The 15,413-nt window shown below is 37.6% G+C and overlaps 1 protein-coding gene, 1 long non-coding RNA gene and 1 pseudogene across 2 annotated transcripts; all 3 read left to right on the forward strand.

Annotated features, from left to right (window-relative positions):
* The first annotated feature begins 922 nt into the window (after window positions 1-922).
* On the forward strand, window positions 923-5,569 carry LOC121945825 (B-cell receptor CD22-like). Its single transcript, XM_042490168.1, has 4 exons — window positions 923-1,319; window positions 2,470-2,814; window positions 2,907-3,128; window positions 4,777-5,569. Exons 1-4 carry the CDS (start codon window positions 1,283-1,285, stop codon window positions 5,280-5,282), a joined length of 1,110 nt encoding a protein of 369 aa, XP_042346102.1. The 5' UTR covers window positions 923-1,282; the 3' UTR covers window positions 5,283-5,569.
* A 180-nt stretch (window positions 5,570-5,749) lies between these two features.
* LOC121945827 lies at window positions 5,750-6,172 on the forward strand. Its single transcript, XR_006105976.1, has 3 exons — window positions 5,750-5,838; window positions 5,941-5,974; window positions 6,059-6,172. It is a non-coding gene; the product is annotated as an uncharacterized LOC121945827 (long non-coding RNA).
* Window positions 6,173-8,641: 2,469 nt separating this feature from the next.
* LOC121945826 lies at window positions 8,642-15,337 on the forward strand (annotated as a pseudogene).
* The last annotated feature ends 76 nt before the right edge of the window (window positions 15,338-15,413 follow it).

The following is a 15,413-nucleotide window of genomic DNA, read 5'->3' on the forward strand; positions in this document are numbered from 1 at the left end:
GATGTTAGTTTAAGTGTGGAGGTACAGTCGTCCTTCCTAACGCAGGAAAACAGATGGACTATTATTTCAACAAAATTAACATTTACACCATTTTACTGAGGAAGAAAAAGCACAGATTCTTTCATAAAAAAACCACCACCCTGTTTTTGAAAAACAGCCAAAAAAAAAACAACAAAACCCTTTTTACTCCAGCCTTAGACCAGGGACTCCTCATATCAGACTGCTTTACTCAGCTTATTCCACTGTTTTATTTAATTCTTACTTAATATTGATTTATTGACTGTCTATTGACATCACACATTTTCTGTGGTTTTTAGTCTTGTAATATTTTACACTTCCATCTTTTACCTTCCGATTGTTAAAAGAACTATTTTATTGCTTTGTGGACCTCTTTACGCCTTAATATAGGCCTATTTCTTTTTTCTCTTCCTCCCCCGTGAAGCACTTTGAGCTGTAGATATGTATGAAAGGTGCTGTAAAAATCAAATTTATTATTATTATTATTATTATTACTTTTTATTTATTTATTTATGTATTTATTTATTATCATTTTAGGTGTTAAGTAAGGAAGAATGAAAGCAGCAAAGGGTTGTGCAATACATGATACAAGATGGAGGCAACGAAGTTTCAACCACAAGTTCCCCATTTAGAGATGACTATTCTTTATTTTTGTCCTACTTCTTTTTTTCCCCCCACACACTCACATCCCTGCATTAACAATTTTAGGTTGTGCCAAATATGCATTTTTAAAAAAAATCATTACGTATTTTTTTTTATTTATTCAACATTCTTCATAAATATAACTTTCCAGTGAAATTTAAGATTCATCTCACACTCAGCTGTCCTTATACAGTTACGCAATCACATGATTTCGGGAACTTATTGACCCCTCCCTCTACAAAACTAAGACGATGCAGTGAAAGGGAATCACATCCATGTATGAGATCGAAGTTTGGATATACAAACCCTGTCTGACGGCAGTTTTTGAAGTAGTATTTGATTTATTGATTCGTGTATGTGGACCTGGATTTCCCCTTTTTTCTCGCTCTGTAACCAGTAACTTGCATGCACTAGCTGTTTTTTTTCCTGGCATCCAAGCACATCACTCCTACCATACTTGATTTCTCTTCCCAGAACTGTTGAGCTCCAGATTTTTTTGTTTCCCCTCATCCACCGCCTCCTGATCCATGCTGCCCGCTGCTACGTCTACTTTGGTGATTTCAAATCTAATCCCCAAATCTGATACCAGTAACGACTTTTTGTGTTTTACATTGACGAGAAGATGATCACAGTGCTGGCGCTTCTGATCCTGAAGGCAGGTAAGAAGAGATCTATTTTAATTTTCGTTTCAAGAAAAATTGCAATGCTATATTTCTTGCCCCTCCATAACAACGATACCATTCTACATTATTTGATTATTTTTATTTATCCTGCACTGTTAGGCTAAGTTCAAAGTGCACTGTTACGTTGTTGAATTGGATGTTGTTAGAGGTATACCATGCAGGATTGTCATTAGTGTTTGTTGACAGTGACTAGTTAACAACAAAACCAGCCACAGGTTTACCCTTAATTTACTCACCATTTAATGAAGCCTCACCTCAGTGCTGCACATGCCCAACACAGAAAATAAGAGGAAAATAAGAAAATCCAGGCAGAGGGCAAAGTTTATGCTTCTTCTTCACTTCTAATGAATCATAAGTGATGATTGAGAGGGACTACTTGTTTATCTTTACATTGTTTTTGTGGGAAATCATGCAGTATATCTTTTAAACCTACATGCAAAAGTTTGATATCCTCACTATCTCCACTGTTAAAAGACCATAATACAGAAACTCTTGAACTGAAAGAAAAAAAAAAAACCCAAAACAAAACAAAACAAAAAAAAAAACAAAAAAAAAAAAAACCCCCAAAAATCAAAAAAACATTGCATACAATTTAAAGCTTTAGGAGCAGCAGAGACTCAGAGACTTAGGGCTTTACCCCTGAGATATGACTTCCAGCCTGCATACTGGCCACTACATGCTGTTGCATGGAACTTGCTGGGGCTATTTAAAAAGATAAAGAGACAGAAATGTTTTGATCTGTGTTTAATGTTGTTTGCACAGCTTTTTTTCCACTTTCCACAAGGGCTAAAAAGTGTAGTCACTGCATTTATAACAACTGCTGTGCCCGGATCTCTAATTCTCATACATTTTTTTAGTTATTTTTACAGAATTTGAAGTTGCTTTTTATTTTTGAAGAACCCATAATTTCACTGTACCCTCTCCTCACCTGAAAGCAAATTTACAGTCTTCACCTTTTGACTGAACTCACTTCCTTTAGTTCTTTTAATTATATGGTAGATATATGTATATTGTTGTAGAGCACTATGTTTACATTTGCTCTGATATTTCTTCTTTTAACTCTGCATATACAGTAAAACAATTAAACTAATTAAACCCATTCATTTGTATCTTTATCTCTCTGCAGGAACTGTGAGCGCTATGGGGACAGTGACCTTTGAAAACCCAGATATTTGTGCTTTAAAGGGAACATCGGTGGAGTTCAGGTGCTCGTACAGCTACCCAGATGATGAAACAGTTCAAAAGGCTGCATGGTTCAAAGGGCAATCCCAATATGGCATTTGGAAACGTGTCAAGCTCTCAGAACTTCCTTCATATGAAAATCGGACTGAATATGTTGGGGACAAACAGCACGACTGCAGCCTGGCAATTCATGATCTGCAGGATGGCGACACTGGACATTACTACTTCAGATTTGATACAGAGAATTTTGGATGGCGGAGTAAAACATCAGTACACCTGACTGTCACAGGTTAAATTATTCTACATTGAGTGTTTCTATTCAATTTTAATGTTTTGGGGTTTGCCTAATATCATGCACTGTGTCTCTTTATTGGTGTCCAGAGCCGAATGCCACAGTGTACGCAGACACAGTGAGGGCAAGAGACAAAGTGACTCTTGAATGTAGAACATCCTGCCAACTTTCCAACATAGTTTGGTTTAAAGATGGACGTCCAGTAGCCCAACCAGAGTTTGAGGCTAAAGCAGAGGATTCTGGGAAGTATGTGTGTGCTTTCGAAGGACATGAGTCTGCGCTATCTGACCCCGTGTTTCTGGATGTTCAGTGTAAGTATCTTTTTTTATAACGCTGTTGAATGAGAAACTGGTATTTAACTTTGCGATACATGTACTTAAAGGAGTAGTTCAGTATTTTGGTAAAATATCTAATACAGCTCATCAGTGGTGGACTGTCTGAGTGGCAGGGCCAGAAAAATAACATATATAACATATAAGTGCACCATCATGCAGAAAGTTTTCTGGCATGTAGGGCACCCTCTTTATGTGTTAATACTGGAAGCAACGCAAAGTCAATGCAAAAAAAAAAAAAAATTGGATGCAACATCATGGACGATGGAAGCGCTGTGATAGAGTGAGAATTTCGTGTGAGGCTGTGTTGCGATAGAGATTCTCCTGTTGTTACTGAGATCCAGAAATGAAGGATAAACTATGTTGCTGTCTGTGGAAACACGGAGCTACACTCAGCATCTGCAGGCCACCATATAGAGAGAGCATAAATAAGGACTTGAAGGGCTTAGATCAGCGAGCAAGGCTATAAAGTACATGGTAAGCTTTGAAAATATACACCTTGTCTTGTGTAAGCTATTTTTTTGTTGAGTTGCTTCTCAGCAAAATGCTCTGAGTAATTTAAGTTGTTTTTTTTATTTTTGAAAGTACACAACGGAGGGTGTGTAATGTGCAAGATGCAAGAGTGTGCATTTTGGTTCAGTCTGCGTCAGCACTTCAATGCAAACCACATTAGGTGTTAGCTGCCTCTCCTTGCGAATTTTCACAAGTTGAAAAATGCTTCAAAAACACTCCAGTAACTGTATACGCGTGAGTAACGCAACACGAAAAGTTTTATCACCTTTGGTGTGAACATGGCATTATAGCACTGTAGTTTCTTTATTTTAAAGACTAACCAAAACTCCACATCTTGATATTTTTACTTATTGTGTCATAAAAATGCACATAGATACTACTTTGGTGACCAACCCTCTCCCCTCAGGCAGCACAAAGGAGTGACTTAGCCCTGCTCATTTTGATACCTGTTTTCAAGTTCTCCATTTGTAATAAGCTACAGAGACCAAAAACAGGCTGTAAACATGTTTATTTCTGCCATAAAGTTGATGATTTTAACAGTCACACATAAAGTCCGGCCCATTGTCATTACAAACTAATGAAATAACACAGCTTTGTCAGTGTGTTTGGCATGCAAAACAAGCAACAGACTGTCATGGGGGAGTCTGGTGCTCCCTATCCAAATATGATTTTTGTTTTCTACACCTTACCTTACACCTAGCCATGTGTGCCGTTTTTGCCTAGTCCTAACCATAGCTGCCAGTATGTGCGTTTGCTGACATTCCCGCGTTGGTTGCCATATTCCCCTGTTGTCTTAAAATCACCAAGTGTGGCGTCATCCCGCCATGTGCACTTGTTGACATCATGGTAAAGGCATCCCAGATCGTGGACAGCAGAACCAGAAAGATACCTAAAACATAATAAATGGATACGGAAGTTCACTTCCAAAGCAGCAAAATGTGACGAGTTGGGATGACAATGAGTTGGAATGACTGTGGGAAATGACTCTGTTTTGGAGCCGGCTTCAAGTTCTCTGGACTGCAGTTTTTAGCACTTTTACAGTGGCTTGTATAGTCTGTATAGTCTCTAAAAGAATGTACACAACATCACAGTGGTTGTTGTGTTTTTACTACAGATCCCCCAATGAATGTGTCTATTGAGGTCACCTATCTTGACGAGCCAACAGTAGGCAGGAGTGTGATTATGACCTGCCAAAACACTGCTAACCCTGCAGCAGACAACTACACCTGGTACAGGGCTTCTGCTTCCAGTCTCAGCTCCATGTCTCAAGTGGACTCAGGACAGATGGTGTTAAATCGCTCTGTGAATGCCGCCGACACTGAACTCTACATCTGCCAGGCCAGGAACAAACTGGGGGAAAGCAACTCGACTGAGGTGCTTCTGATACCACTGTCAGAGGAGGGGACAGTGGACAATACAGACAGAGCGCAGGGAAGTAAGACAAGCAGACAGATCACTGATACACCTACAAACTCTTCAAGGATTGCATTAATATATGATCAATCCCTCATCCAACAAGGAATTATAGTTCTAATGTTGCATGCCAGCCTGATACGAAAGATTTTAGGATTTTCTTTTAATTCTTCTTCTTCTTCACTCGAGTGGGATTTAAGCCCCTGAAACGTGAGCAGATTGGTTTGATTTCTTCTAAAAGCATGGGGAGAAGGCAATAAGCAACTTAAAAAGACAAAAAAATGAGTTATGAATTAGTATAAAGGTACATGAAAAATCACCCGAAAATAAGAAAAAAAACACAACAAGAAAATGACTGAAAAAAAGTGCTTACAATAGAAAAAAAGTGTCCCCCCAACACTATTCTATAATAATCCCCTCCTCTTTTCTCAAACTAATTTTCAGGTCATTTTCAGGTTGTTGCCTTTTCCCAGAGAAAAAATCAAACCAATTTGTGCAGCTTTCAAAGGGTTAAATAGCTTCTGAAAATCATCTGAACACTGCACAAAAAAATGATGTTGATAAAGTTTCATAGGGTTAAACAATCTATTTAGAATATATTTGCTGAATGTTTCTAAAAATCTTTGAAAATCTGAGATGCTGTGAGTTTAATTTCTCACATAACTTTTTCTGCCTTTATTAACAGATAATAAATCTTCTTCATTGCCATTGGAGTCAAAGTCTTTCTTATTGTGTTTCTTCCAATAGTTGTGATTTTGATATGGTAAGTAAAGGGATACACAACACTCTTGGACTGTGACATTTCATACTGTGACTGAAATGCTGAAGAGTTACATTTCCACACTTTCTTTTTTCATTGTTAAAGGTGGAAGCGATGTAAACGTTCTGCGGATGAAAAGGTAAGTGGGACCAGGTTCTGTTTAATTAATAAATGGGTGACAGTTCAACACAAAATATCTAAATGTTACCCTGTTGTGTTTCAGGAGAACAGCCAAGATTATGAAAATATGAGGTTATGAAGAAGGAAATGTCTATTGATGGCCTCCGCCTGGGCCTGATGACATTATACTCGATACATGACTTGGCAGGTGGTTTTTTTATGGAGGAGCTGATTGCAGAGAATGAGACCAGCTGTGCCTCATTGCCCACTCAGGAGAGTGTGCCAGCCCACATCATGCCACACACACTGCAGGAAGCGAGACAGAACAGGGCGGGGGAGGGAAAGGGAAAGCAGAGCATTAAGTTTGTAAATGCAACAGTTTAACAGTTTCCAGTTTCTTCTGTCTGAAGGACAAGCAGGTGGACCTGCTGCCATCACAGCAGAAATGGCATCACTTTCCACCACCTACTTGCTTTTGTTCTTGTTTGAATGCTCTGTGCCAATTAAGATAATAATAAGTAATAGTGTGCTGTTTATTATTAGACACTGAGACAATGGATACTCACCTGAAAGAAAGAGTTACATTTTGGCTCTGCCCAAGACACCAAATCACATACCTTACATACATAACACATGATCACTCCGTACATACTGTAAACACTTTATTATTATTATTGTTATTATTTTATTTTGTTCTATTCTATTCTATGTCAAGTGCCTTCAAATATATACATATACATACATACATATATATGTGTGTGTGTGTGTGTGTATATATATATATGTATATATTTGTATCATTTTGGCCTTTTTAATGAATATTTTAATTTAGTTGCTGTTCTCTTATTGCTGCTGTAACAAAACTATTCTATTCTATTCTATTCTAAAATATACACTTTTGCATGCAGTATGCACACTGTAAGACATTAAACTTCTTCACTTTTGAGTTTGACCTACTAATGAAAGATTTGCAGAATTTATTATCTTATTGTTATTATTCATAGCAAAAATGTAGGAATAATTCATTGTCCATTTTTGCATATCTTTATATAATTTATGAGATCTCTCAGTGTCAAAGTAAGATATTGCGATTTGTCATCACAACAACTTTATCTATCCCAGCATACAAAACACATGATCATATTGTTTTTACATGACATAAGAAATATTTGACAAATAACTCATATACAATATTAACTCATAATTGAGCAGATTTCCCTGGCAATGAAAAACAAATATGCAGCATGCCCAGATATAAAACCAACAACAGTCTGAAATGGTAAAGGCCTATGAAAACAGAAGAAAAACAGTTAGAGTCCAAGGTGTAACTGTCTGCAGCTGTAAAATTCCTTGGCTGTTTCTGTCTTATTTTGAATACAATAAATGATTACAAGAAGCTTCATCCTGATAAATCAGAACCAGTCTTTTTGAATGCCATCATTTCTGTGTGAATGCATGTTTTTTGGCTGTAGCTTATGTGTTAGAGCATGCGATGTTGCTGTTGAGGGCAAAATGTAATAAAAAAGGAACATGAGAAACATATTTTTAAAAAATTGTAGCTCTCAGCTGTGTCATCAGTGTGCCCTAATAAGGAGCGCAGGATCTAAGTAAAGCACAGACATTGCTGAGAAAGACAGAAGGATGTTTGCAAAGTAAACACCTGCCACCGAGCTGACTTCTGCTAAAATACTAAATAAATGGGAAGGAAACCAGCCCGCTGAGATGTCACGTATCATATATCTCTGTGAAGATGTTAGTTTAAGTGTGGAGGTACAGTCGTCCTTCCTAACGCAGGAAAACAGATGGACTATTATTTCAACAAAATTAACATTTACACCATTTACTGAGGAAGAAAAAGCACAGATTCTTTCATAAAAAAACCACCACCCCCTGTTTTTGAAAAACAGCCAAAAAAAAAAAAACAAAACCCTTTTTACTCCAGCCTTAGACCAGGGACTCCTCATATCAGACTGCTTTACTCAGCTTATTCCACTGTTTTATTTAATTCTTACTTAATATTGATTTATTGACTGTCTATTGACATCACACATTTTCTGTGGTTTTTAGTCTTGTAATATTTTACACTTCCATCTTTTACCTTCCGATTGTTAAAAGAACTATTTTATTGCTTTGTGGACCTCTTTACGCCTTAATATAGGCCTATTTCTTTTTTCTCTTCCTCCCCCGTGAAGCACTTCTACTAGATAGAGATCTACTAGATTCTACTAGATATGTATGAAAGGTGCTGTAAAAATCAAATTTATTATTATTATTATTATTATTATTTATTTATTTATTTATTTATTTATTATATTTTAGGTGTTAAGTAAGGAAGACTGAAAGCAACAAAGGGTTGCAATACATGAAAGGATACAAGATAGAGGCAACGAAGTTTCTTTTAATTCTTCTTCTTCTTCACTCGAGTGGGATTTTCACCCCCCCCCCCCCCCCCCCCCACACACACACACACACACACTCACATCCCTGCATAAAATATATGCATTTAAAAAAAAAAAATATCATTACGTATTTTTTTATTTATTCAATATTCTTCATAAATATAACTTTCCAGTGAAATTTGAGATTTATCTCACACTCAGCTGTCCTTATACAGTTACGCAATCACATGATTTCGGGAACTTATTGACAGCTCCCTCTACAAAACTAAGACGATGCAGTGAAAGGGAATCACATCCATGTATGAGATCGAAGTTTGGATATACAAACCCTGTCTGACGGCAGTTTTCGAAGTAGTATTTGATTTATTGATTCGTGTATGTGGACCTGGATTTCCCCTTTTTTCTCGCTCTGTAACCAGTAACTTGCATGCTCTAGCTGTTTTTTTTCCTGGCATCCAAGCACATCACTCCTACCATACTTGATTTCTCTTCCCAGAACTGTTGAGCTCCAGATGTTTTTGTTTCCCCTCATCCTCCGCCTCCTGATCCATGCTGCCCGCTGCCACGTCTACTTTGGTGATTTCAAATCTAATCCCCAAATCTGATACCAGTAACGACTTTTTGTGTTTTACATTGACGAGAAGATGATCACAGTGCTGGCGCTTCTGATCCTGAAGGCAGGTAAGAAGAGATCTATTTTAATTTTCGTTTCAAGAAAAATTGCAATGCTATATTTCTTGCCCCTCCATAACAACGATACCATTCTGCATTATTTGATTATTTTTATTTATCCTGCACTGTTAGGCTAAGTTCAAAGTGCACTGTTACGTTGTTGAATTGGATGTTGTTAGAGGTATACCATGCAGGATTGCCATTAGTGTTTGTTGACAGTGACTAGTTAACAACAAAACCAGCCACAGGTTTACCCTTAATTTACTCACCATTTAATGAAGCCTCACCTCAGTGCTGCACATGCCCAACACAGAAAATAAGAGGAAAATAAGAAAATCCAGGCAGAGGGCAAAGTTTATGCTTCTTCACTTCTAATGAATCATAAGTGATGATTGAGAGGGACTACTTGTTTATCTTTACATTGTTTTTGTGGAAAATCATACAGTATATCTTTTAAACCTACAAACCTACATGGGATACTTCTAGCAAGAGCATAATGCTATTTTCACAGGGGAATGGAGCTGATACCTTCTGTATATCCCAACACTATTTATTTATTCAATTTATGTTATTTTTAGTTTTATTTTGCAAAAGTTTGATATCCTCACTATCTCCATTGTTAAAAGACCATAATACAGAAACTCTTGAACTGAAATAAAAAAAACCCAAAAACAAAACAAAAAAAACAAAACAAAACAAAACAAAAAAAAAAAAAAACATTGCATACAATTTAAAGCTTTAGGAGCAGCAGAGACTCAGAGACTTAGGGCTTTACCCCTGAGATATGACTTCCAGCCTGCATACTGGCCACTACATGCTGTTGCATGGAACTTGCTGGGGCTATTTAAAAAGATAAAGAGACAGAAATGTTTTGATCTGTGTTTAATGTTGTTTGCACAGCTTTTTTTTCCACTTTCCACAAGGGCTAAAAAGTGTAGCCACTGCATTTATAACAACTGCTGTGCCCGGATCTCTAATTCTCATACATTTTAAAATTATTTTTACAGAATTTGAAGTTGCTTTTTATTTTTGAAGAACCCATAATTTCACTGTACCCTCTCCTCACCTGAAAGCAAATTTACAGTCTTCACCTTTCGGCTGAACTCACTTCCTTTAGTTCTTTTAATTATATGGTCGATATATGTATATTGTTGTAGAGCACTATGTTTACATTTGCTCTGATATTTCTTCTTTTAACTCTGCATATACAGTAAAACAATTAAACTAATTAAACCCATTCATTTGTATCTATTATCTCTCTGCAGGAACTGTGAGCGCTATGGGGACAGTGACCTTTGAAAACCCAAATATTTGTGCTTTAAAGGGAACATCGGTGGAGTTCAGGTGCTCGTACAGCTACCCAGATGATGAAACAGTTCAAAAGGCTGCATGGTTCAAAGCGCAATCCCAATATGGCATTTGGAAACGTGTCAAGCTCTCAGAACTTCCTTCATATGAAAATCGGACTGAATATGTTGGGGACAAACAGCACGACTGCAGCCTGGCAATTCATGATCTGCAGGATGGCGACACTGGACATTACTACTTCAGATTTGATACAGAGAATTTTGGATGGCGGAGTAAAACATCAGTACACCTGACTGTCACAGGTTAAATTATTCTACATTGAGTGTTTCTATTCAATTTTAATGTTTTGGGGTTTGCCTAATATCATGCACTGTGTCTCTTTATTGGTGTCCAGAGCTGAATGCCACAGTGTACGCAGACACAGTGAGGGCAAGAGACAAAGTGACTCTTGAATGTAGAACATCCTGCCAACTTTCCAACATAGTTTGGTTTAAAGATGGATGTCCAGTAGCCCAACCAGAGTTCGAGGCTAAAGCAGAGGATTCTGGGAAGTATGTGTGTGCTTTCGAAGGACATGAGTCTGTGCTATCTGAACCCGTGTTTTCTGGATGTTCAGTGTAAGTATCTTTTTTATAACGCTGTTGAATGAGAAACTGGTATTTAACTTTGCGATACATGTACTTAAAGGAGTAGTTCAGTATTTTGGTAAAATATCTAATACAGCTCATCAGTGGTGGACTGTCTGAGTGGCAGGGCCAGAAAAATAACGTATATAACATATAAAGTGCACCATCATGCAGAAAGTTTCCTAGCATTTAGGGCACCCTCTTTATGTGTTAATAGTGGAAGCAACGCAAAGTCAATGCAAAAACGTTGGATGCAACATCATGGACGATGGAAGCGCTGTGATAGAGTGAGAATTTCGTGTGAGGCTGTGTTGCGAGAGATTCTCCTGTTGTTACTGAGATCCAGAAATGAAGGATAAACTATGTTGCTGTCTGTGGAAACACGGAGCTACACTCAGCATCTGCAGGCCCCCATATAGAGAGAGCATAAATAAGGATTTGAAGGGCTTAGATCAGCGAGCAAGGCTATAAAGTACATGGTAAGCTTTGAAAATATACACCTTTGTCTTGTGTAAGCTATTTTTGTTGAGTTGCTTCTCAGCAAAATGCTCTGAGTAATTTAAGTTGTTTTTTTATTTTGTAAAATAAACAACGGAGGGTGAGTAATGTGCAAGATGCAAGAGTGTGCATTTTGGTTCAGTCCGCGTCAGCACTTCACTGCAAACCACATTAGGTGTTAGCTGCCTCTCCTAGCGAATTTTCGCAAGTTGAAACATGCTTCAAAAACACTCCAGTAACTGCATACGCGTAAGTAACGCAACACGAAAAGTTTTATCACCTTTGGTGTGAACATGGCATTATAGCACTGTAGTTTCTTTATTTTAAAGACTAACCAAAACTCCAAACAACTGATGAATGTAGTTTGTAGTTTTTCTAAGTCAGGTCCACATCTTGATATTTTTACTTATTGTGTCATAAAAATGCACATAGAGACTACTCTCTACTGGTTGAAACCCGAGCACTAAAACTGAATTTTGCTGGCTGATTTGGTGGCTGGTGACATAGATTATGTGGTGGCAGCTTTGGTGACCAACCCTCTCCCCTCAGGCAGCACAAAGGAGTGACTTAGCCCTGCTCATTTTGATACCTGTTTTCAAGTTCTCCATTTGTAATAAGCTACAGAGACCAAAAACAGGCTGTAAACATGTTTATTTCTGCCATAAAGTTGATGATTTTAACAGTCACACATAAAGTCCGGCCCATTGTCATTACAAACTAATGAAATAACACAGCTTTGTCAGTGTGTTTGGCATAAATGCAAAACAAGCAACAGACTGTCATGGGGGAGTCTGGTGCTCCCTATCCAAATATGATTTTTGTTTTCTACACCTTACCTTACACCTAGCCATGCGTGCCGTTTTTGCCTAGTCCTAACCATAGCTGCCAGTATGTGCGTTTGCTGACATTCCCGCGTTGGTTGCCATATTCCCCTGTTGTCTTAAAATCACCAAGTGTGGCGTCATCCCGCCATGTGCACTTGTTGACATCATGGTAAAGGCATCCCAGATCGTGGACAGCAGGACCAGAAGGATACCTAAAACATAATAAATAGATACGGAAGTTCACTTCCAAAGCAGCAAAATGTGACGAGTTGGGATGACAATGAGTTGGAATGACTGTGGGAAATGACTCTGTTTTGGAGCCGGCTTCAAGTTCTATGGACTGCAGTTTTTAGCACTTTTACAGTGGCTTCATTTTTCAGCCTCAGAGGTTGCCGCTTGGTTGTACCACAATGATATGATGCAATATGACACTGTGATTTCTTTTTTTAACATCCTCTGGTAGTTACGTTGTATTTAATTAAACATGAGGGACGCAGGCCTGTCAGATTTACCAGATCGCTTTCACTAAGAAAGCTCAAAAGCATATTTCCCCAAATATCTTTGCATTTTTTAATGAAATGTGCTTTGATGATTTATTTGTTGGTTATAAATAGTCAGAATCTTACATGAATATTTTTGTAAAAAATGTATAATCTCTAAAAGAATGTATACAACATCACAGTGGTTGTGTTTTTACTACAGATTCCCCAATGAATGTGTCTGTTGAGGTCACCTATCTTGACGAGCCAACAGTAGGCAGGAGTGTGATTATGACCTGCCAAAACACTGCTAACCCTGCAGCAGACAACTACACCTGGTACAGGGCTTCTGCTTCCAGTCTCAGCTCCATGTCTCAAGTGGACTCAGGACAGATGGTGTTAAATCGCTCTGTGAATGCCGCCGACACTGAACTCTACATCTGCCAGGCCAGGAACAAACTGGGGGAAAGCAACTCGACTGAGGTGCTTCTGATACCACTGTCAGAGGAGGGGACAGTGGACAATACAGACAGAGCGCAGGGAAGTAAGACAAGCAGACAGATCACTGATACACCTACAAACTCTTCAAGGATTGCATTAATATATGATCAATCCCTCATCCAACAAGGAATTATAGTTCTAATGTTGCATACCAGCCTGATACGAAAGATTTTAGGATTTTCTTTTAATTCTTCATTCGAGTGGGATTTAAGCCCCTGAAATGTGAGCAGATTGGTTTGATTTCTTCTAAAAGCATGGGGAGAAGGCAATAAGCAACTTAAAAAGACAAAAAAATGAGTTATGAATTAGTATAAAGGTACATGAAAAATCACCCGAAAATAAGAAAAAAAACACCAAGAAAATGACTGAAAAAAAAGTGCTTATAATAGAAAAAAAAGTGTCTCCCCAACCCTATTCTATAATAATCCCCTCCTCTTTTCTCAAACTAATTTTCAGGTCATTGCCTTTTCCCAGAGAAAGCTTTCAGAGGGTTAAATAGCTTCTGAAAATCATCTGAACACTGCACAAAAAATGATGTTGATAAAGTTTCATAGGGTTAAACAATCTGTTTAGAATATATTTGCTGAACGTTTCTAAAAATCTTTGAAAATCTGAGATGCTGTGAGTTTAATTTCCTCACATAATTTTTTCTGCCTTTATTAACAGATAAAATCTTCTTCATTGCCATTGGAGTCAAAGTCTTATTGTGTTTCTTCCAATAGTTGTGATTTTGATATGGTAAGTAAAGAGATACACAACACTCTTGGACTGTGACATTTCATACTGTGACTGAAATGCTGAAGAGTTACATTTCCACACTTTCTTTTTTCATTGTTAAAGGTGGAAGCGATGTAAACTTTCTGCGGATGAAAAGGTAAGTGTTCTGTTTAATTAATAAATGGGTGACAGTTCAACACAAAATGTCTAAATGTTACCCTGTTGTGTTTCAGGAGAACAGCCATGATTATGAAAATATTGTCCCTGCATAAATGGGTCAAAAATGAGGTTATGAAGAAGGAAATGTCTATTGATGGCCTCCGCCTGGGCCTGATGACATTGTACTCGATACATGACTTGGCAGGTGAATGTCTGTGGTTTGTATGCTGCCTGGAGCTCAACCAAAAAACAGTTGGGCAGCAAGTTTGTCGGCATGAAAAAAATGCTGCAACACCTCTCTTTCATTCACGATTCCTGTGTAAACGCTCAGTCCCTCTCATGAAACTGGGGACAGAAGATTTGTAACATTTTCAAGAAACATTACTATACATGTTTATTTCATCTATGATATATCCGCAGCTTTTCAAATATTACTATATTAAGCCATTTTTCATAGAAGTTCTGTTGCTGAACAAATTTCAGTGGAGTTCACTTCTGGTATGACACACTGGATTCAAAATCATTGTTGTCAAACCAAGATTTGCTGCCACCCTGTGTTTAAAATACTCATGTGCATTATGTTCTGGTAAACTTGCAGATGTTTTTGAAAATGTTATTATTATAATAACATTGAGGTTAGGTTTCAGGTTTAATCTTAAGATTTTATTATATTGGTTTTTTTTTCCACAGAAATATGCAACAGCATAGCGTTTTTAGGGTCAATACATTTTGAGGCTTGTGTCACACTTGACCAACATGTAGGTAAGTAAAGCATTATTTATCCAGCACTTTTTAAAACATGCAGATACAAAGCACTTCACAAACACAAGGGGGTGATAAATGTAACTGGGGGTGAGGTCATGCAGTGCCTTGTATGTTATCAGTGGGATCTTGTAGTTTAGTCTTAATTTGTGCATCACACAGATGACAGCCGTTTGGTCAATGTGGTCGTAATCAGTCAAAGCTTCAGCAATCATATTTTTTGCCTCTAGTAGTGAAAACTACTCACACCTGTCAACACATTTTACTATATTTACCTACATGCATAAGAAGCATTTTGAATTTTCTATTGTTATAACTGTATAGTTTATGTTTTTTTGTAAGGTACATTGTCATGCCCTGTTGACAACATCCTTAAATTGTTTTCATTCTGTCGTTTTTAAAGAATGTGTTATTAAAATGTTTTAGTATACAGTGAACTGTCTTGCTTTAAAGGGAGTTGTCTTTATGAGCAGTTAAGTATTGGAAAACGGAAAGTTTAAAAAAAAGCTTTTT

Source organism: Plectropomus leopardus, chromosome 7, assembly GCF_008729295.1.
Source record: "Plectropomus leopardus isolate mb chromosome 7, YSFRI_Pleo_2.0, whole genome shotgun sequence".
NCBI classification, from domain to species: Eukaryota; Metazoa; Chordata; class Actinopteri; order Perciformes; family Serranidae; genus Plectropomus; species Plectropomus leopardus.